Source organism: Zingiber officinale, chromosome 10A (genome assembly GCF_018446385.1).
Source record: "Zingiber officinale cultivar Zhangliang chromosome 10A, Zo_v1.1, whole genome shotgun sequence".
NCBI classification, from domain to species: Eukaryota; Viridiplantae; Streptophyta; class Magnoliopsida; order Zingiberales; family Zingiberaceae; genus Zingiber; species Zingiber officinale.
Genome location: NC_056004.1, coordinates 27,898,530 through 27,920,372, shown reverse-complemented (window position 1 = coordinate 27,920,372; position 21,843 = coordinate 27,898,530). Strand labels below are relative to the sequence as shown.

Sequence of the window (21,843 nt, the reverse complement as noted above, 5' to 3'; positions counted from 1 at the left end):
TACCACCATAGACAAGGTTAAAAGGAGTTATACACGTGACTTCTCGTGGAGTGGTGTGATATACCAATAACATGTTGGGCAATTCATCAACCTAACTCCCTCCAACATGATTAATCTTAGTCTTGAGTCCTATGATGATTTCTCTATTAGTAACTTTCACTTAACATTGCTTTGAGAATAAGCTACTAATGTAAAGGCTTGCATAATGTCATAACTCGAGCACCATTCTTAGATCTTTTAACCTTGGAATTGCTTTCTGTTATCTAAGATGAGCTTATATGGAATTACAAATAGGCAAACAATGTTTTCCTAGAGGAACTTGATGACCATCTGCTCGATTATATTCACTAGTGACTCGGCTTTCACCCATTTGGAGAAATAATCCACAACAACTAATAAAACTTTTTCTGAGTGGGTGCTAGTGGGAATGATCTCATAATATCCATACCCCACTAGTTGAACGCACATGATACAATTGAGATTTTTAGCAGTTCGATGGGTTGGTGTGGGATGTTCTGATGCTTTAGACATGATAAACATGTTGCTATCAACCGAGCCTAGTCTGCTTGTAAAGTAGGCCAAAAATATCTGGCCAGCAGGATTTTCCAAGCGAGTGATCGACTACCTGAGTGACTTCCACAGGAATCTTGATGAACTTCTTATAAACTATACTGTACATCCTCTAGCCCAACAACTTAATCAGAGGTCGGGAGAAAGCTCTCTTATATAAGTGATCTCCGATCAAGGTGAACCAATTGGCTCTCTTCTTGATTATACATGCTTGCTCGGTCGGTTGGTAATATTCCTAGCTAAAAAAATAAAATTAATGATGCTCTCCAATCTCTTTGTAGTTCTTGCCCGGCTTGCATTTTAATGTGAGCTACTAATAATGTCTGCTCCACTGGTTTATCCAAACTCCATAGAATTATAGAGTCGACCAACTTGGCTAATTCATCTGCCTTTTGATTTTTTGCTCGAGGAATCTTTGTATGATTACCTCTTGGAATTCGACTTTCAACTTCTCAAATGCCTCTGCATATAGTTTGAGTCACTCATTGTTAATCTTCAAATTGCCTATCAACTGTTGAACGATCAATTGAGAATCTGAATAAATTAAAACTCGGGCGGCTCCCACATGCCATACAGTATGCCAGTCAGCTATCAATGTTTCATACTCTGACTGATTGTCGGTAGCCTGATAATTTAGTCGGACAAATAGTTCATTCTATCTTCCCTGAGTGATATCATAAGAATCCTCACTTCGCTATCTTGCTGGGTGGACGATCCATCCACATATATCTTCCAGGTTTCTTCAATCTCAGGGCTCTGTATTTCTATCATAAAATCCGCTAAGGTTTGAGCCTTAATGGCCACTCAGAATTGATATTGTATATCATACTCACTAAGTTTCGTTGTCCACTTGATCAACCATCCTGAAGCCTCCACGTTGACGACCCAAGGTGCTGTTAGTTAGTATAATAATCGAGTGACAAAGAAAATAAGGGCATAACCTTTGAGCGGCTAAGACTAACCCGTATACCAATTTTTCGAGCGTGGTATATCGGCATTCAACATTCTTCAATAAATGACTAAGAACATATATAGATTGTTGCTCATTTTCCTCTTGTCGTACTAACACTAACCCAATGGTGCTCTCATTATTAAACAAATACATCCACAAAGGTTCGTACACTATTAGTTTGGCAAGTATGGTTAGGGTTGATAAATAATTTTTTAACTCCTCGAACGTCTTGTCACAGTCAGCATCCCATTAAAATTTGGTCACCTGACGAAGTATCTTGAATAAAGGCAAACTTTGGTCAGCTGATCTTGATATGAAGTGAGATAACGCTGTGATCCACCAAGTTAGACATTATCCTTCCTTGATATTGTGGGGGGGGGAGCTATGTCTTGGAGAGCTCTCACTTTACTTGGGTTAGTTTCAATTCCCCACTCAGTCACAATGTAACCCAGGAAATGTCGGCTTTTTACCCTGAATAGACATTTACTAGGGTTGACCTTAAGTTCATATTCCCTTAAGGTCTTGCAAGTTTCCTCAATATCGACACACAAATTAGCCATGCAAAAAGATTTGATAAGAATATCATCCACATAAACTTCCATATTTCGCCCGATTTACTTCCGAAAGACTTTATTCATAAGTCATTGGTAAGTTGCTCCTGTATTTTTTAGTCTGAATGACATAACATTATAAAATTAAGTGTCTTTAGTAGTTATGAAGCTAACCTTCTTTTGGTCTTCTTTGGTGAGCGGGACTTGATGATATCCTTGGTACGCATCCAGAATGTATATCACATAGCCGGATGTTGAGTCTACCACCTAGTTGATGTAAGACAATGGATAATAATTTTTAGAGCACACTTTATTAAGATCTTTGAAGTTGATGTAAACCCTCCACTTATTTCTTGGCTTAGACATCAATGTTAGCTAGCCAACTTGGGAACTGTACTTCCCAAATATAGTTGGTCTCCAGTAATTTATCCACCTCCACCCGGATGATTTTATTCTAGTCGGCTCTAAAGTCGCACTTCCTTTGTTTAACCAAGTGAGCATCTGGGTGGATGTGGAGTGCGTGCTCCATAACCATCGATGACACGCCCATTATTTCTTTGGGCGTTGAGGCAAAAATATGGCTATTGTGCGTTGGGCATGCAACTAGCTCTATCTTAAGTTCAGGAGCCAGGTTGGCCACTATTTGGGTGGTAGCCTCTAGCTGACCTGGCTGAATCTGTACCTCCTCTTTTTTTTCATAGACCAGTGTTGGAGGCTCTTCACAAATGGTGTTACCTCCATTCGCTATGTCTTGGAGAGCTCTCACTTTACTTGGGTTAGTTTCAATTCCCCACTCAGTCACAATGTAACCCAGGAAATGTCGGCTTTTTACCCTGAATAGACATTTACTAGGGTTGACCTTAAGTTCATATTCCCTTAAGGTCTTGCAAGTTTCCTCAATATCGACACACAAATTAGCCATGCAAAAAGATTTGATAAGAATATCATCCACATAAACTTCCATATTTCGCCCGATTTACTTCCGAAAGACTTTATTCATAAGTCATTGGTAAGTTGCTCCTGCATTTTTTAGTCTGAATGACATAACATTATAAAATTAAGTGTCTTTAGTAGTTATGAAGCTAACCTTCTTTTGGTCTTCTTTGGTGAGCGGGACTTGATGATATCCTTGGTACGCATCCAGAATGTATATCACATAGCCGGATGTTGAGTCTACCACCTAGTTGATGTAAGACAATGGATAATAATTTTTAGAGCACACTTTATTAAGATCTTTGAAGTTGATGTAAACCCTCCACTTATTTCTTGGCTTAGACATCAATGTTAGCTAGCCAACTTGGGAACTGTACTTCCCAAATATAGTTGGTCTCCAGTAATTTATCCACCTCCACCCGGATGATTTTATTCTAGTCGGCTCTAAAGTCGCACTTCCTTTGTTTAACCAAGTGAGCATCTGGGTGGATGTGGAGTGCGTGCTCCATAACCATCGATGACACGCCCATTATTTCTTTGGGCGTCGAGGCAAAAATATGGCTATTGTGCATTAGGCATGCAACTAGCTCTATCTTAAGTTCAGGAGCCAGGTTGGCCACTATTTGGGTGGTAGCCTCTAGCTGACCTGGCTGAATCTGTACCTCCTCTTTTTTTTCATAGACCAGTGTTGGAGGCTCTTCACAAATGGTGTTACCTCCATTCGCTATGTCTTGGAGAGCTCTCACTTTACTTGGGTTAGTTTCAATTCCCCACTCAGTCACAATGTAACCCAGGAAATGTCGGCTTTTTACCCTGAATAGACATTTACTAGGGTTGACCTTAAGTTCATATTCCCTTAAGGTCTTGCAAGTTTCCTCAATATCGACACACAAATTAGCCATGCAAAAAGATTTGATAAGAATATCATCCACATAAACTTCCATATTTCGCCCGATTTACTTCCGAAAGACTTTATTCATAAGTCATTGGTAAGTTGCTCCTGCATTTTTTAGTCTGAATGACATAACATTATAAAATTAAGTGTCTTTAGTAGTTATGAAGCTAACCTTCTTTTGGTCTTCTTTGGTGAGCGGGACTTGATGATATCCTTGGTACGCATCCAGAATGTATATCACATAGCCGGATGTTGAGTCTACCACCTAGTTGATGTAAGACAATGGATAATAATTTTTAGAGCACACTTTATTAAGATCTTTGAAGTTGATGTAAACCCTCCACTTATTTCTTGGCTTAGACATCAATGTTAGCTAGCCAACTTGGGAACTGTACTTCCCAAATATAGTTGGTCTCCAGTAATTTATCCACCTCCACCCGGATGATTTTATTCTAGTCGGCTCTAAAGTCGCACTTCCTTTGTTTAACCAAGTGAGCATCTGGGTGGATGTGGAGTGCGTGCTCCATAACCATCGATGACACGCCCATTATTTCTTTGGGCGTCGAGGCAAAAATATGGCTATTGTGCATTAGGCATGCAACTAGCTCTATCTTAAGTTCAGGAGCCAGGTTGGCCACTATTTGGGTGGTAGCCTCTAGCTGACCTGGCTGAATCTGTACCTCCTCTTTTTTTTCATAGACCAGTGTTGGAGGCTCTTCACAAATGGTGTTACCTCCATTCGCTATGTCTTGGAGAGCTCTCACTTTACTTGGGTTAGTTTCAATTCCCCACTCAGTCACAATGTAACCCAGGAAATGTCGGCTTTTTACCCTGAATAGACATTTACTAGGGTTGACCTTAAGTTCATATTCCCTTAAGGTCTTGCAAGTTTCCTCAATATCGACACACAAATTAGCCATGCAAAAAGATTTGATAAGAATATCATCCACATAAACTTCCATATTTCGCCCGATTTACTTCCGAAAGACTTTATTCATAAGTCATTGGTAAGTTGCTCCTGCATTTTTTAGTCTGAATGACATAACATTATAAAATTAAGTGTCTTTAGTAGTTATGAAGCTAACCTTCTTTTGGTCTTCTTTGGTGAGCGGGACTTGATGATATCCTTGGTACGCATCCAGAATGTATATCACATAGCCGGATGTTGAGTCTACCACCTAGTTGATGTAAGACAATGGATAATAATTTTTAGAGCACACTTTATTAAGATCTTTGAAGTTGATGTAAACCCTCCACTTATTTCTTGGCTTAGACATCAATGTTAGCTAGCCAACTTGGGAACTGTACTTCCCAAATATAGTTGGTCTCCAGTAATTTATCCACCTCCACCCGGATGATTTTATTCTAGTCGGCTCTAAAGTCGCACTTCCTTTGTTTAACCAAGTGAGCATCTGGGTGGATGTGGAGTGCGTGCTCCATAACCATCGATGACACGCCCATTATTTCTTTGGGCGTCGAGGCAAAAATATGGCTATTGTGCGTTAGGCATGCAACTAGCTCTATCTTAAGTTCAGGAGCCAGGTTGGCCACTATTTGGGTGGTAGCCTCTAGCTGACCTGGCTGAATCTGTACCTCCTCTTTTTTTTCATAGACCAGTGTTGGAGGCTCTTCACAAATGGTGTTACCTCCATTCGCTAGCTCTTCCGGGCAGCACTAGCCTCCATCTTGATGATATCAACGTAGTACTTACACACTACTAGTTGATTTCCTTTGACTTCCCCAACCTATTTGTCCACGAAAAATTTTATTTTTTTGGTAGAAGATTGAAACAACCGCCCAAAACTTATTTAAGGTCAGTTGGCCCAAAATAACATTGTATCCTGAGGAAAGTTGATCAGTGCGTCCTCATAAGGAGATTCTCCCCTAAGGATATGACCAACTTAATTTAGCCGAGCAGTTGGATCTCGTTGTCCGTGAATTCAAACAGAGTTATCATGGGATAAAGCTCACTCTTGTCAATCTACAGTTGCTCAAATGTCTGTTTGAAGATAATATTAACCGATCTGCCTATATCAACAGGATGTTATAATTGACTATAACAACCTTAATTATTAAAGCATCATTATGAGGCACTTTCAACCCTTCCAAATCCTTGGGTCCGAAGCTGATTTCGGACCCTTGTGCCTGCTCTTGGCTACAGGCGACCATGTGGATCTCAAGTAGGTGGGCATGCAATTTCCTTTCCCAATTGGAATCTCCATTGGTTGGACCTCCTGCAATCATGCCAATATCCTCCAGAGTGGCATTATTATGATTTTTTTCTTGTCGCGTCAAGGGATGCTCTTGCTATGCCTGGGAAAGAGATGGGGCCCGGTTCTCCTACTATTGGGGCATTCTTTGGCACTGTTTGGCATCTCGATTGTCCCTCTTAGGTGGTCTATTCGGTCACTAATAATGACAATTATTGGGAGATGGCAAGTGCCGATGAAATCCTCAGTTAGTTGCCTGGCACTTCTCTAGATTGTAATGATAATAATCTTGAGTATTGTGTGTCTCCGACCGGTAATATGTACAGAACTTTGGAGGAGCCCATCTAGGGGGATCGGGAAATTGCATCCACTCGACCTCCATGTGCTGCATAGCTTGAGGTTGTGGTTCTTAATGATGCGGCCGAGGGCCCACTCAGGGTCCTTTATGCGGAAGAGGTGGAGGCGGTGCTCGACGCTCGAGTGTTGAGACTAGAGCGGGTGTGGTGACCTCTTTCTTTTGAGCAGATTGGGCTTCTTTTATATTAATGTACTTGGTCGCTCTACCAAGTAGGTTGTTAAAGTCCCTTTAGGGTTTCTTGATTAAAGAGAGAAAAAAACTCACCATCTATGAGCTCTTGAGAGAAAGCGCTCACAAGAATCTCTAGGGTGCCTGAAGGAATGTCCATGACCACCTAATTAAACTTTTTGATATAGGCCCTGAGTGTCTTCTTAGGCCCCTATTTGAGAGAGAACAAGCTCAGAGTGGTTTTATGGTAACGGTGGCTGCTGGTAAAATGATGAAGGAAAGCCTTGCGAAAATCCTTGAAACAGCAAATAGATTCAGCCGGCAGCCGGTTGAATCACTTTTGTGCAAAGCCATAGAATGTGGTAAGAAACACTCGACATTTCGTGTCATCCATATATTGTTGGAGGATGGCAGCATCCTCAAACTTGAGCAGCTAGTCTTCTGGATCTAATGCACCTCCATAATCCCCTATTGTCAAGGGTCGAAAGTGGCTCGACAGTTTGTGTAACGCCCCTAGTTTTTTTTGTTTACATTTTCTTTCATAACAATTCATATAAATATATCTGCGGATGTCCCTTGCACATACTAGCATAGTGGGTTCTCAATTCAATGAAGTTACATAAATGGTTCTTAAAATATAACATAATGTGGAAACTACACTGGAAGGTATTCGGGTTGTACTATCATTATCCGAGCTAGCTCACTGGTCAATGCCTCCTATCTCATTTGTCACATTTTCTACAAAAAGGGGTTAAAATCTATGAGTTGAGAGACTCAGCATATTCAAAATCATGTTATGCAATAGTTAACGCCTATAATCTAGCGTACTAAGGGAAACCACATTCTAGGTAACTGGGGGCCTTCCTACTAACATACCACAAATGTATGCATAGGAATCGACATAAGCATGTGACACAAATATAAGCATACGAACAAACATAATCATGAGCATGTACATTAGTATAACGTAAGCATAAACATAAGCATATGAACAGACATAATCATGAGCATGCACATAAGCATACGAACAGACATAATCATTAGCATGTACATAAGCATAATGCATGACATAAACATATACGTAGGAATAGACTAAATCATGTGCATCAGTGTGTAAATAAGCTAAGTATGTAAATGAACCCAACTATATAGGGTTAGTGAGCTCCCGGGCTAAGGGCACCGGTTATAAAAAGGATCGTATATCGTAAAATATTTTTAAGGCGCGATTGTATCATTGACAGTGACTAGCTATCATCATATGGTTGATTGATCAATCGCAGTTGTAAAACCATGGTACCAGGCGGCAGGATATCAGCAACCACTTTTTTGTTACTGTGCCTTGGCCTATAGTTGGTAGGGTCTCTAGCAACCCTTTTGTCACTGGGTCGTGGTCTATGGGAATCTGGTATTGGGTTCCCTCTAGGGGCCTTGGCCCGTAAATAGGGTCCTTCTGGGGCCTTCTCCCTCACAGTATTCCCATAAAGCATTATCATAATCATTTCATCACAGTCAACTTACTCATTATTGAGTTCCCTCTGGGACCTTGTCTCGTAAATGGGGTCCCTCTAGGGCCTTTCCCCTCACAGTATCCTCATTAAATCTTTATCACTATCACTTTAAGGTATCATAATCAGACATACGAAGAACATGAACATAAACTTGCATGCAAATTCATAACATAAGCTTAAGCATAGACTTGTGTATCATCATAACATGAGCAAGCATAGCAACTTAGACATGGCATAATCGTAAATGGGTTAATTTCATGAGCATTTAAGGTTATCATAATGAGAAGCAAGAAGTGACATGAACTTATCTAGCCTAGATGTCCAAAACCTAGATGTAGCATGTATAGTTATCATGGTACGTAGAGCATGACTCAAAACTGAACACTCATTTAAAGTTCCTAAATATACCTGAACATGAGGAACTAAAATAAAACATAATAGGAGAGAAACATGAAGAAATCGTAGAGCAACATCATCATGATGACTATGACCCCTAAAATAAAATTTTAAAAAACAGCTACTCTTATCATGTCCGAAACTTGCAAAGTCTTTAACATATTTTAGCATGCTTAGTTCTCTAGTTTCTAAGGATAAACAAATAGTAAATCATGAAGCAACTTGTAGTGCATCCTCAGAATAATTAAACCTCTAAAATAGAATTTAAACCAAGCCTTAAAGAATCTAAAACTTCAAAGTTCTTCTCTATAAATTGGGCATGCAAAGTTCTCTAACTTTTAAGGGTAAACAAATAGTAAAACATGAAGCAACTTGTAGTGCAACAGCATGATAATTAACCTCTAAAACAGAATTTTAAACTATTCCTATAAATCTGAAATTTTCTAGTTTTATAAGATGAATTGAGTGTAGAAAAGTTTCCTATCTTCTAATGGAAAATAACTAGAAGCATGGCCCAAATTGTAGTGCAACATCCAAATACACAACTCTAAAAAAAACAGAATTTAAAACTACTCTTATGAAATCTAAAACCTATAAGTTCTAAAATCAATGGGAACATAAATAATTCTCTAGCTTCCATGTAGAGATGAGAATGGAACTTAAGCCACGGTATCATCTTCTTAAAAATACAAAAGAACATAAGGATCCATAAAAAAAAATCTGAAACTTGCAAGTCCTCAAATCAATGGGAGCATAAACAATTTTCTAACTTCCAAGTAGAGAGGAGGAAGGAACCTAGGCCATGGTATCAACTTCTTAAAACCGAAAAGACCATAGGAGTCTATAGAATATGCTTTCTACAAGACATAGAAACTAATTAAAACATTAACATAGTTGAGAACATGCCTTAAGTACTTAGCTACTAACTCCTTGTCTTCCCTTGAAGCTCTAGCACCGGTGGAGAAACAAAGGGGGAGGAGAACCTTCTTAGGGTCGCGGGGATCAAAGGAGCCGGGTGGAGTTTCATGTGAGGATTTTATATAAGGCGGGGATATTAGGACTTGTTCTAAATCTTATCCACGAAATCATGTAAATTTCCATTCTGGATAGATTTTATAAATGCTAAGTCTTATATATTTTACATGAGATAAACGTTATGTAGGTATAGCCATATTAATCCTTTATTTAATTTTATGTACACGATATAAACTTATACTTGACTTCTATATTGATTAGGTATAAAAATTTATAAATATCTAATAATTTTATACATATTTCTATCATACTATTATCTTATTATAATTGATTAATTAAATTCATATTTAAATCTAAATTATTCTAATTACCTTCTTAGTTGACCAATTGGGTTTTTTAAGAGATGAAGCTTAGACTTTGTCTAAATTTTACCCACTAAATGATAAAACTAAGTCATAAAAATTTATTTTCATATGTTATATAAATTTTTATCTACATACTAAGTCTTATAACTTTATATAAAAATTTATTCACATGAGTTATATAATATTTTATATATTTACTAAGTCATGTATATAAAAATTTATCCGCATGCGTTATATAAATTTTTATATATTTACTAAGTCATATAAATTTTATATAACAATTTATATACATGAGTTATACACATTTGGTTTTTAATTAAATTTTATACGTACTATATGTTTTTCCTTATACGCATTATCCTTTCTCTAATTAATTTGTACAAGATGAATATGACATTTGGATTATATATAATTATCTTAATTATATATATATATATATATATATTTGAATTTAATAATTATTTAGTAAGTTAATAAAAATTTATATCATGAGTCATATAAATTTTTATACATATTTATAATTTATTAGTTATTATCTACATGTTATATTAATCTTATAATTTTTTTTTATTTTTTAATATTTATACTATATACTTTATATTATATATAATATATTATTTATATGGATTAAATTTCATATATATATATATATATATATATATATATATATATATATATATATATATATATATAGTTTCTATATATTTTACATGTTATATATATAGATTTGTTATACTAAGCGACTCTTTGTGCACGGCCGTGAGCAAAATCCGACGTGGACTATCTGACGCGGCCAAAATCTAATTTTTTTTAATATATCTTTCATCTGCATGCAACAACTTTTCTCTCTCATCTACATGCAACAATTATAAAATTCTCGTTTTTCTCTCATATAATTGCATGCAACAATCACTGTGCTGCTGATTTTTAAAGGTGGTGTAGCTGCTACAACGTTGTAGCAGCTACTACACATTAGCTGCTAGACGTTGTAACAGCTTCTGTATAGTAGTTGTTACAACGTGCAACAGTTATTGTGTAGCTACCACGTTGTAGCAGCTAATGTTGCGTTGTAGCAATTAATGCTGCGTTGTAGTAGCTACTGCTGTCTTGTAGCAGATACTGCTCTATTGTAGTAGCTACTGCACCGTTGCAATAGTTATTGCACCATTGCAGCAGCTACTGCACCGTTGTAGCTACTACTGCATAGTAGCTGCTACAATGTTGTATTATCACTATCACAATGATATTTTGCATGTAATAATAGGAGAGAGAAGATAAAATTTTATTTTAATTTTAAAAGAAAGAGAGAAAAGTTATTGCATGCAGATGAGGAGATTAAAAAATTAGATTTTGACCGCATCAGACAGCCCACGTTAGATTTCGCTCACGGTCGCACACAAAGCGTCACTTAACATATCAAATCTCTCTCTCTCTCTCTCTCTCTCTATATATATATATATATATAATTTTATTTATACTATATAATTTATATTTTATATGTTATATTTTATATTTTATATTATATATAATATATTATTTATATTTTATTTCTATATTAATTAGATGAATAATCTATATAAAAATTTATACACTTAAATGCTAAGTCTTTATATATTTATATCCTATTATAATTGATTAATCTAAATTCCATAATCATAGGCTAACTTAATTAATTAAATCTATTTATATTAATTAATTCTTAATTAAATCAAATGAACTCTCTTAATTAAATAATTCTGAATTTTAATTAAATTATAATTTAACCCAAGAAATCTCCTTAATTAAATAAGTGATTTCGAGTACTACAATTTATCCTCCAATATTTCATGGGAGAATAACATGCTTATCCGCTCGAAGGAGCCTCTGACCATCAGGGCTTTCCCTTTGCACAAATCTCGTGTAGGTGCGTCTTCGGAAGACGATACTTGGGGTCTTTCCTCCATGCCCATCTTGTCAAATGGTGTCTTGAATAATGCCTGGTTATATTCGAGTGACGAGAGTGACACCGCCAGTGGGTTGGATGGGTGGTTGTACGAAGCTAGTTGCTGGTGGAGGGGAAACTGGTGAAGTCCAGTTGGCCCTTTCACTCGAGCCCCTCTTTCAGTGTGAGGGTCCGTCATTAATGCAGCCAGGTCATGCAGCAACTGACTGGCAGTTATTGCTTGTTGCTGTTGCATCAACTTTTGTGCTATGGTTGCCACCAGCAATTCAAAATCGTCTTGAGACAAGGTGACGGTAGTGAGTCCTCCAGCTTCTTCCATCTCTATACTTCAGATTAAGGAAAAAATTTCCACAGATATTGCCAAATTTGATCCTATCTAAAACTAGTAGAGATGGCATGATGGATAGGTGGCTCTGATGTTGACAGACAGAAGACTTCAAACTGGAGTAAAAAGGGCTTCTTCTTCCTCTCTGTGCACACCAAAGAGAGAGCAGACAAAACATCAGTGCAAGAACTTGGGAGGGGGTCTCTGGCTTAGGCTCTCTGGCGCTCAAGTCAATATAGTGGCTGAGCAGAAAGTGGAGAAGATGAATAGTAGATGCATGTGCATGAGTAAAACGTACTAAAATGTAGTCAAAACGTACCTCGCTAATAGAGAAAATCCTCTTTATATATCACCTCTTATAACCTATTAATCATGAGGTGACATAGAATGTCTGGTGTCAGAAGTTGTCAAGTATGAGAAGATGTACAACCTGGGAGATGTACAGTCACCGTCCAAGGAATCTTTCGTTACCAATATGTGACTCACTTTTGTAACTTACGTCATTAATGAGGCGGCTAAGAGAATATGTTATCATAATATGTCGGATGATAGAAGGTGTATAGTCACATTCAAAGAAGGTTCCATTGAATGCATATGTTATAATAGAAGAATATTCTTCAATGAATAGTTGTTATTCTCTAACAGATTATTGTGATTCTTTGACAATATTATCCCATGAAGGTATCCCGATTGGATCTTTAATTGAACGACTGTGTATTATACTGGTAGATAGATACACTAGAAGCAAGGTAGAGTCCCGCAAGGGCATTCAACCATTGGGCCGCTCAGCTATATATTGTGTGATGTTGGGAATATGATATTAAAGCAATAAAGAACTAAGTCTCATAAGTCCGACCGATTATATTGTTGGCGCAGTGGGGCCGGTAAGAGGGTGTAACGTCTATTAAAAAAACACAAAACCTTTCTCTATTTTTTTCAACTAAGATTAGTAGCACTATCATAATAATTATAAACTCAAATGAACAACTAATACAATTAAAAGAGGCTAACAAGTTTAACTTGGTTACAACCTAGGTGGTTGTTAATCCAAGGCGGTTGCAAAGCTCCACTAGAAATTTCTCCTTTGTGTAGGCGGAGAAGCCTCTTACAATCTATGAAAAGCTCAGAAAAGACTAGGAAATTGATTATCGTAGTTGTTATAAATTTCCTAGGTCCAGGGGTCTTTTTATAGTCCTTGGGAAATCTCATCCAAAGCTTGAGGGTGCCTCTAGAGGGCTTGAAAGGCGCCTCCAGCGTGGCACAATGGATAAAGTTTTATCCACTGCAAATGGCTAGTTTGACTGGCCGAAGGCGCCCTCCATAAGCATGGAGGGCGCCCTCCATGCTTATGGAGGGCACCTTCTGCCTGAAGGTGGCGGAGGCACAGGCGCGTCTCAGAGGCATCTTCTATTCCCATAGAAGGCGCCTTCAGCAGCCTTTACAGCCTCTCTCTACTCCGTTTATGCTTTGATCGCCTTAGTGATTACGGCCAACCGAAATAGGGTTTACTCGAACCCAATTTCTGGCCTTCTCCTCGAGCAGGCTTCCACTCCGGCTTCTCATCCCTCAAATATCGCATATGTTCTTCTCGTCTACCGGTGTACTCTTCTGCAACCCTTTCATCCCTCAGATGCACCGAGCCCGTCAGCTCCCTTCCCATGCCATCCTTCTCGCTAGCTGCGACTTCTGCTCGACTTCTTGTGCTCCTAAGCTCCTACACACTTAGACATAAGGATCAAAACTAAACAGGACCTAACCTAACTTAGTTGATCACATCAAAACAGTCACGGGGTCCAACATATATGGCCGATCGTTCATATGTTGGGATAGTCGTCTTTGAAGAATGGGGAACTGAACCTGAGAGATCCGATCAGTGCGTTTATCCGATCATCCCTATGTTAGGAGGCTCATCCCTAAAGTGATAACCTAGGATCTAGAAGTCTGACCGGGTCTATACTGAGAGTTGCATTGCACATTTACCTTGAGTGGGAGGTAGGGACACTCGCCCTGTGAATCTATCCGACATTATATTCGACCGACTATATGAAGGAGGGCTAGCATACGAGAAGTGAAGACCCATAGGTCCGACCGACTGTTGGGTTGATCAACTATATACTGAGAGTCATACTGTAGCAGTGGAAGTTGTATCTTGTATGCTCGACCGACTCTAGAGTCGTTCAAGTTTAATTTGTATGTCTAAGCACTGAGTCCTCTAAGTTTGATCGGATTTAGGACCAACTAACCATATGACAGACGACTTGTACTTCAAGAATGGGAAGCAGGGTCCCCTAAATCTAATCGTCTATAGGGCTGAGTAGTTTTGTACTAAGTACCTTGATGTTGAGAAGTGGAGTAGTCTCTTAAGCTCAGTTGGCTAGAGTACCACCCAGCTTTATGCTGAAAGCCTTAGCGCCGAGGGGTTGAATCCAAGATGAGGGTAATTTGTTGAGCCATATATGCTCTGACTTTAATTGTTATGTCACCTTGGCTTTGACTGCCACCTCATTTTGACATTGATTGTCACATCACCTCTTGACCCAATTATAACATACCATATCACTAATAAAAGTTGGTGAATTAATTTAGATATCAATTGAATTTTATTAGGTTCGGTGATTTGTAACAATTTGTATTAAGATGATTTATTTACATGTTTCATTATGCTAAAAGCCTTCTGAATTAGTCAATTAATTGGCCCGAAGGTAAGCAAGAGACAATTAGAGCATCCACATGCCCTCGAGCGATGCAATAATTACGTTCTTCAATGAATAGTCCAGAAATTTAAGGTTTAAATTTTAGGTACAGTATATTATAGGAAATTTTTATTAGTTAGAAGTGAGCCTAAGAATATTGATCATCTGAATATATCTTAATGAATGTTTCTTGATTTATTCTAATGGCCGGTATAAAATTTCTATTGGGTTAGACCGATCACCCAACGATTAGTGAGTTCTAATAGCTAAATACATGATTGTCAACTAATAAAAACATTAGGTATCCATGCCCCCATGGTAATGGTGCAATGATTAAGCCCTCCAACGGATAATAGAGATCTAAGGTTTGAGTCTATGTTACGACACACTGCAAAGGATTTCCCCTTTAGTGAGAAGCAGACCTAAGAATATTAGCTTTTTGAATAAGCTTCCGTGAGCACTTCTCAATTTATTCTGGTAGTCGGTTAGAAATTTTCGTAAAACTGAATAGATCACCTCAAGATTCGTTAGTTCAAATAATTAAATACATGATATCAATTTAAAAAACATTAGGGCACCAATTATAAAAGTAAATATTTCTCTTAAATATTTAGTACTTATTTTTATATGATCAGTCAAATATCATAAATTATATAATTAAATATTCATAAACTAAATATATATGGTCTCACCCTACCCTAGCTGTGGCCGTGAGCTACACAGCACGTTTAAATTTTTTTAAGAAAAATAAAAAAATAGAAATCATTAGGTAAAATAAAATCCGCAGTCTCATTTGAGGTTATTGATAAGGTTTTATTGGATACAGTTGGATCTGTATAAATTGACATGCGTAAAAGGCTTGTTGGGAGTTATTCGACAACTAAGGCCGCTCTACTCGGAAGGAAAATGAATACTAAAATCGATAAGCTAACGAAAAATGATATTCTCATATCTATGTGACATGAGAGAGCGTTGAAGAATTGTCATGTCTTTTCCTAAAGGATGCCTCTTTCATTTGTGCTGAAAGTTCGTGAATGGTCTAAAACGCGCATTATACTTTAGTATTTATTTTACAGACGCCCTCTATGTACTATTTTCTTGTTCTACCTCTAAATCATTTCTCTCTCCTCTTTCTTCTATAAATATAATTTTTATTCTCTTTTTCTTTCTCATATATGCATGCAATCTCTCTTCTTTTCTCTTTACTCTCTCTTTGGGATGCATACATATGATTTCATATAAGACTCATAAGGATTAGGATTTAGCTAATTCTTTTGATAAAGTTTTAATACCCCTGGAGAAGTCAAAATATATAATTGACGGCATCGTTGGACTCCTTGCAACCTCAGACCTGTCTAGGTCCATTAGTAGATTTTGGTCAAAAGTCACTGATCGACCTAGTGACCTCAGATTATAATCATTTTAGGTCCTATGAATTTTTGTGTTTGCAAGGAGTCCAACAGTGTTGTCCATTGCATATTTCGGCTTCTCCGGAGGTATTAAAATATCATCGAAAAAATCAACTAAAGTAAAACTCATTCATATCAAGCCAATATTGGGGCTGATATTTTTCCATATCAGGTCCAACATAGGTCTAATATGATTCATATCAAGCCCATGGGGTTAAGGTTTTTCCTAATTTTTTTGATAAATTTTAATACCTTCGAAGAAGTCAAAATATACAATAGACGACACCGTTAGACTCTTTGCAATCTAAAAAATCCACAGAACATAAAATGGTTGCAATATGAGGTCTCTAGGTCAATCAGTGGGTTTTGACCAAAATCAATTAATGGGCCTAGACAAATCTAATTGTACTCATTTCATGTACTATAGATTTCTAAGGTTAATTACAAGGAGTCCAACGATGCTGTTCATTGTGTATTTCGGCTTCTCAAGAGGTGTTAAAATGTTATCAGGAAAACCAACTAAACCTTAACCATTATGGGCTTGATATGAAAAATATCAGACTCACGTTGCGCCTGATATGAATGAGTTTTACTTTAGTTGATTTTCTTTAATAACATTATAATATCTCCAAAGAAGCCAAAATATGCAATGGACGACACCGTTGGACTCCTTGCAACCTCAACAAAGAACCTAAAATGATTGTAATATGAGGTTTCTAGGTCGATTAGTGAGTTTTGATCAAAATCCACTGATGGATCTAGACAGGTTTGATTGGATTCATTTTAGGTTTTGCGGATTTTTGAGGTTGTAGGGAGTTCAACAGTGTCGTCCATTACATATTTTAGCTTCTCCGGAAGTGTTAAAATGTTATTAGAAAAAGTAACAAAATTTTAACCCTCGTGGCCCTTATATGAAAAGTATCAAACTCACATTGGCTTGATATGGAAAAATATTAGGCCCAATGTGGGCTCGATATAAGTGAGTTTTACTTTAGTTGTTATTTCTTATAACATTTTAATACCTTTAGAAAAGTCGAAATATGCAATGGACGACACTATTGGACTCATTGTAACCTTAAAAAATCCATAGAACCTAAAATGATTACAATATGAGGTCTCTAGGTCGATTAGTGGATTTTGACCAAAACTCACTGAATGATCTAGACATGCCCAATTAGACCTATTTTAGGTCTTATGGATTTATGAGGTTGCAAGGAATCCAATGGTGCAATTCATTGCATATTTTGGCTTCTCCGGAGGTATTAAAATGTTATAAAAAAATCAATTAAATATTAACCCTGTGGGCCTGATATGGAAAATATCATGCCCAATGTGGGCTTGATATGAATGAGTTTTACTTTAGCTAAATTTTCCAATAATATTTTAATACCTCCGAAGAAGCCAAAATATTCAATGGGCAGTACCGTTGGACTCCTTGCAACCTCAAAAATCTACAGGATCTAAAATGGTTACAATCTGAGGTCTATAGATCGATAAGTGAGTTTTGACCAAAATCCACTAATAGATTTAGATAGGTTTGATTGGACTCATTTCATGTCTTGTAGATTTCTAAGGTTGCAAGGAATCAGATGGTGTCGTCCATTGCATATTTTGACTTCTCTAGAGGTGTTAAAATTTTATCGAAAATATCAACTAAATCAGGCCAGCCTAATATAAAAAAAATATAAGGGTCACGTTGGGCCTGATATAAAAAATATCAGGCCCACATTTTGCCTGATATGGAAAAATATCAGACCCAATGTGAGCTTGACATGAATGAGTTTTACTTAGTTAATTTTTCTGATAAAATTTTAACACTTCTAGAAAAGCTTAAATATGCAATGGATGACACTATTGAACTCCTTACAACCCAAAAAATCTATAGTACCTAAAATGGTTATAATCTGATGCATCTAGGTCGATTAGTAAGTTTTACCAAAATCCACTGATGGGCATAAACGGGTCTGATTGAACTCACTTCACTTTCTGTTAATTTTTTAGGTTGAAAGGAGTCCAACGGTACCGTCCATTGCATATTTCGGCTTCTTCGAAGGTGTTAAAATTTTATTGAAAGAATTAGCTAAATCCTAATCCCCATGAATCTAATATGAAATCATATGCATGCATGCATCCAAAAGAGAGAAGAAAAGAAGAAAATAGAGAGAATAGAAGAGATGTTGCATATAAGAGAGGAAAGAGAAGAGAAATTACATGTATAGGAGAAAAAAAGAAAAGAGAGAAATGATTGAAGGGTATAATAGGAAGAATAGTAAATTGAGTGTGCCCTTTGATAAATATCAAAGTATATATAATGTACTTTTTGGTCAATTCGTAAATCTAAGTGTGCCCTTTGGTAAATTGTTGCATTATAACAGATGCAATTGTTCGTGATAATCGCAACTGTAGCATAACCATGAAAAGACCTTTATGTATTCGTGCTCGGATTTTGTTCAGGCTTAGGCCTTGGGAGCTCAAATCACTCGGGTGCTCAAACCACTCGGCACTCAAGAGCACACCTGTTTGAGCGCTCGAGAATATAATCCACTCGAACGCTCAGGTGCTCAAGAGCATATTCCATTTGGGCATTCGAGAGTGTAATCCACTCGAACGTTCAAGTGCTCGAGAGTACAACCCACCTAGGCGATCAAGTGTTCAGGAACTCAATTCTTAGTCTTATGTAATCATGCCATCAATTTGAACATGATGACGTAACTAGCTCAATATTGAGTGGCACTAGTGTATCCTACTAACTTGTTATGGGCTATATATCGACGTTATCATTAACCAAGCTAGTAAAATAAATTTTCAAATTTTACTTATTTTTCTCTTTAACATGAGCTTTTGTTTGAATTTAATCAAAGCTTAATCCATTTATATGTTATCGAACTTTTAATTTAAATTTATCAAATTATTTAAATCATATATATATATTATAATCCATTTATATATTATAAAATTGTTTTCAAAAGCTATGTTAATTCAAGAGAACTTAAAATTAACTATGATGTCAAAAAAAAATCTTTAACTATTTAGCATAAATCTAATATTAAAGGTCCAAATAGTTGAGATTGATAAGGAAAACATAACAATTAATTATTAGCTGATTGTAAATGCAATATAGGATGCCAAGACTAATCCTATTCTTCACCTATAAGCCATGAGTAATGTTCATAGATCATAGAGCTTTGGGAAGTTAAGCAACTAAAAGAACTGGAGCATTAAGCATTTACCAAGTAAACACAGAATGCCAAAATGAATTCTATAGATACCTACAACTAAATTCTTTCATCAAAATAAATCATTTCAGTGTCTAAAAAAATAAAGGCAAAGCAAGATAGAAAAGAAATAATTATTTTTTTATTCATAACTGATAGTCTATATTTCCTTGATAGACAAACAACTTCACCAAAAATATGATATACATTTCAACAAATTAAACGTGCCGCACTATGAAGATTTAGAAGATGAATTCACAAAATAGAACATGTACCAACAAAATGTATAAGTAGGATATATATAAATTGCTGCGCAAACAAATAGAACAAACATCTTTGAAGCATTTCTTCAAACATGTAACTTACTACTAGTTGATAAGCAGAACCCGAGCTAGGCATTTCCTCGAGCACTTCACATTCGAGAAAAAACAACACATTCCAGTCCCGGAAACAAGCAGTTCCCAATGTTTTCTTTAATGTTGGATTTCATTCTCTATATCAACGACAACAAATACCAAATTATATAAAGCTTAAACTTATTCGCGCAGACACGGGAGCCTTTAGAAATCTTCGTCCAGCTTGAACTCATGGATGGCTCCATTGCCGTTCAAGCTCGACATCACCGAAGCCTTCTGGTACTCGCCCACCCTCTTCTCGAAGAAATTGGTTTTCCCTTGAAGCGAGATAATCTCCATCCAATCAAAGGGGTTGGCCACGCCGTACATCTTGCTGTAGCCCAGAGCCACAAGCAAATGGTCTGCCACGAATTCAATGTACTGGCTCATGAGGTCGCCGTTCATACCGACGAGGGCCACGGGCAGAGCACTGCAGACGAACTCACGTTCGATGTCCACAGCGTCGGCAATGATGGTGCGGACCCTGTCCTCAGAGAGTTTGCTACGGAGGAGACCGTAAAGGAGGCAGGCGAAATCACAGTGGAGCCCCTCGTCGCGGGAGATGAGCTCGTTTGAGAAAGTGAGACCGGGCATGAGCCCGCGCTTCTTGAGCCAGAAGATGGCGCAGAAGGAACCGGAGAAAAAGATGCCCTCGACGCAAGCGAATGCCACGAGGCGCTCGGCAAATGAGCCAGAGAAGTCGATCCAGCGAAGAGCCCATTCCGCCTTACGGGTGACGGCGGGCACCGTGTCGATGGCGTGGAAAAGGCGCGACTTCTCCTCGTGGTCTTTGATGTAGGTGTCGAGGAGGAGGGAGTACATCTCGGAGTGGATGTTCTCGATGGCGATCTGGAAGCCGTAGAATGCGCGAACCTCAGGGAGTTGGACGTCGCGCATGAACCGGGCGGCGAGGTTCTCGAGGACAATGCCATCCGAGGCGGCGAAGAAGGCGAGGACATGAGAGATGAAGTGACGCTCGTCGTCGGAGAGGCGGTGCTGCCAGTGTGGGAGATCGAGCGAGAGGTCCACCTCCTCCGCCGTCCAGAAGGAGGCCACCGCCTTCTTGTAGAACTCCCAGATGGAGGGATAGGTGATGGGGAACATGCAGAAGCGGTCGGGATTCTCCGCTAGCAACGGCTCGTATTCCGATCCGATTGCTCCTCCGCCAGGAGAGGAGGCGGCGGCGGCGGCGACTGGTGGGGTTATTGCCGGCATGGTAGAGAGGCAGAGAAGAAATGGGCCGGTTTGTGCAGGGAAGTTGTGGCGGCGAGGGTTTAAATTTAGGAGAGATTTTGGCGAACGGCGGGAGCAGTGAGGGTTTTCCCTAGTTTGGGCGCCATCATCGAGAGTACCGAAATTTAAGGATTATACTTCGCAGTCTATCGACTTTTTACCTTCGCTCATATTGGCCAGTTGCTCACCGGCCATTTAATTAAGGTGAGCTGTACCGGGTGTGTTAATGGGTGACGAATAGTTACCATCCACCCTGTGTCCTCCCTGTGTTTGGTTTTCGAAAGGGACGTGAACAAAATATCTATCCGGCCCATATTACTTTCGATAGGAGATATGGGCCGGGACTAGATATGGAGGGAAGGATTCAGTCGGATCCTGCCATCGGTAATTCTATATATAAAAGTCACTCTGAATATTCTTTTTTTTAAAAAAAAAAAAAATACTCATGTGACTTCTTTTTAACCAAAGTTAAATTCAACAACTAGAAATATTAATTTATTAAAACAAATAACCATTCAAATTTTAGGTGAATTTATTATTTTAAATATATTGACCATTTTAGGACAGCGCTTGACTGGCTAAAATGATTCTGTTTTTTTTTAAAAAAAAAAACTTAAATACCTGATTTTGTTTAATTGGTATTTTTTTTCTTGATAAATAAGGATAAAAAAAGTATATTCTTTTCGCTCCTACGTATTCCTTTGCCGTTCCCAAGTTCCCCCATGATAAAGACCTGCCAAACATACAATT

General features: G+C 37.8%; 1 protein-coding gene across 1 annotated transcript; it reads right to left on the bottom strand.

The window, feature by feature from the left end:
• Positions 1-19,748: 19,748 nt before the first annotated feature.
• On the bottom strand, positions 19,749-21,239 carry LOC122026089 (ribonucleoside-diphosphate reductase small chain-like). The gene has a single exon (XM_042584722.1). It carries the CDS (start codon positions 21,073-21,075, stop codon positions 20,026-20,028), a length of 1,050 nt encoding a protein of 349 aa, XP_042440656.1. The 5' UTR covers positions 21,076-21,239; the 3' UTR covers positions 19,749-20,025.
• Between the last annotated feature and the right edge of the window lie 604 nt (positions 21,240-21,843).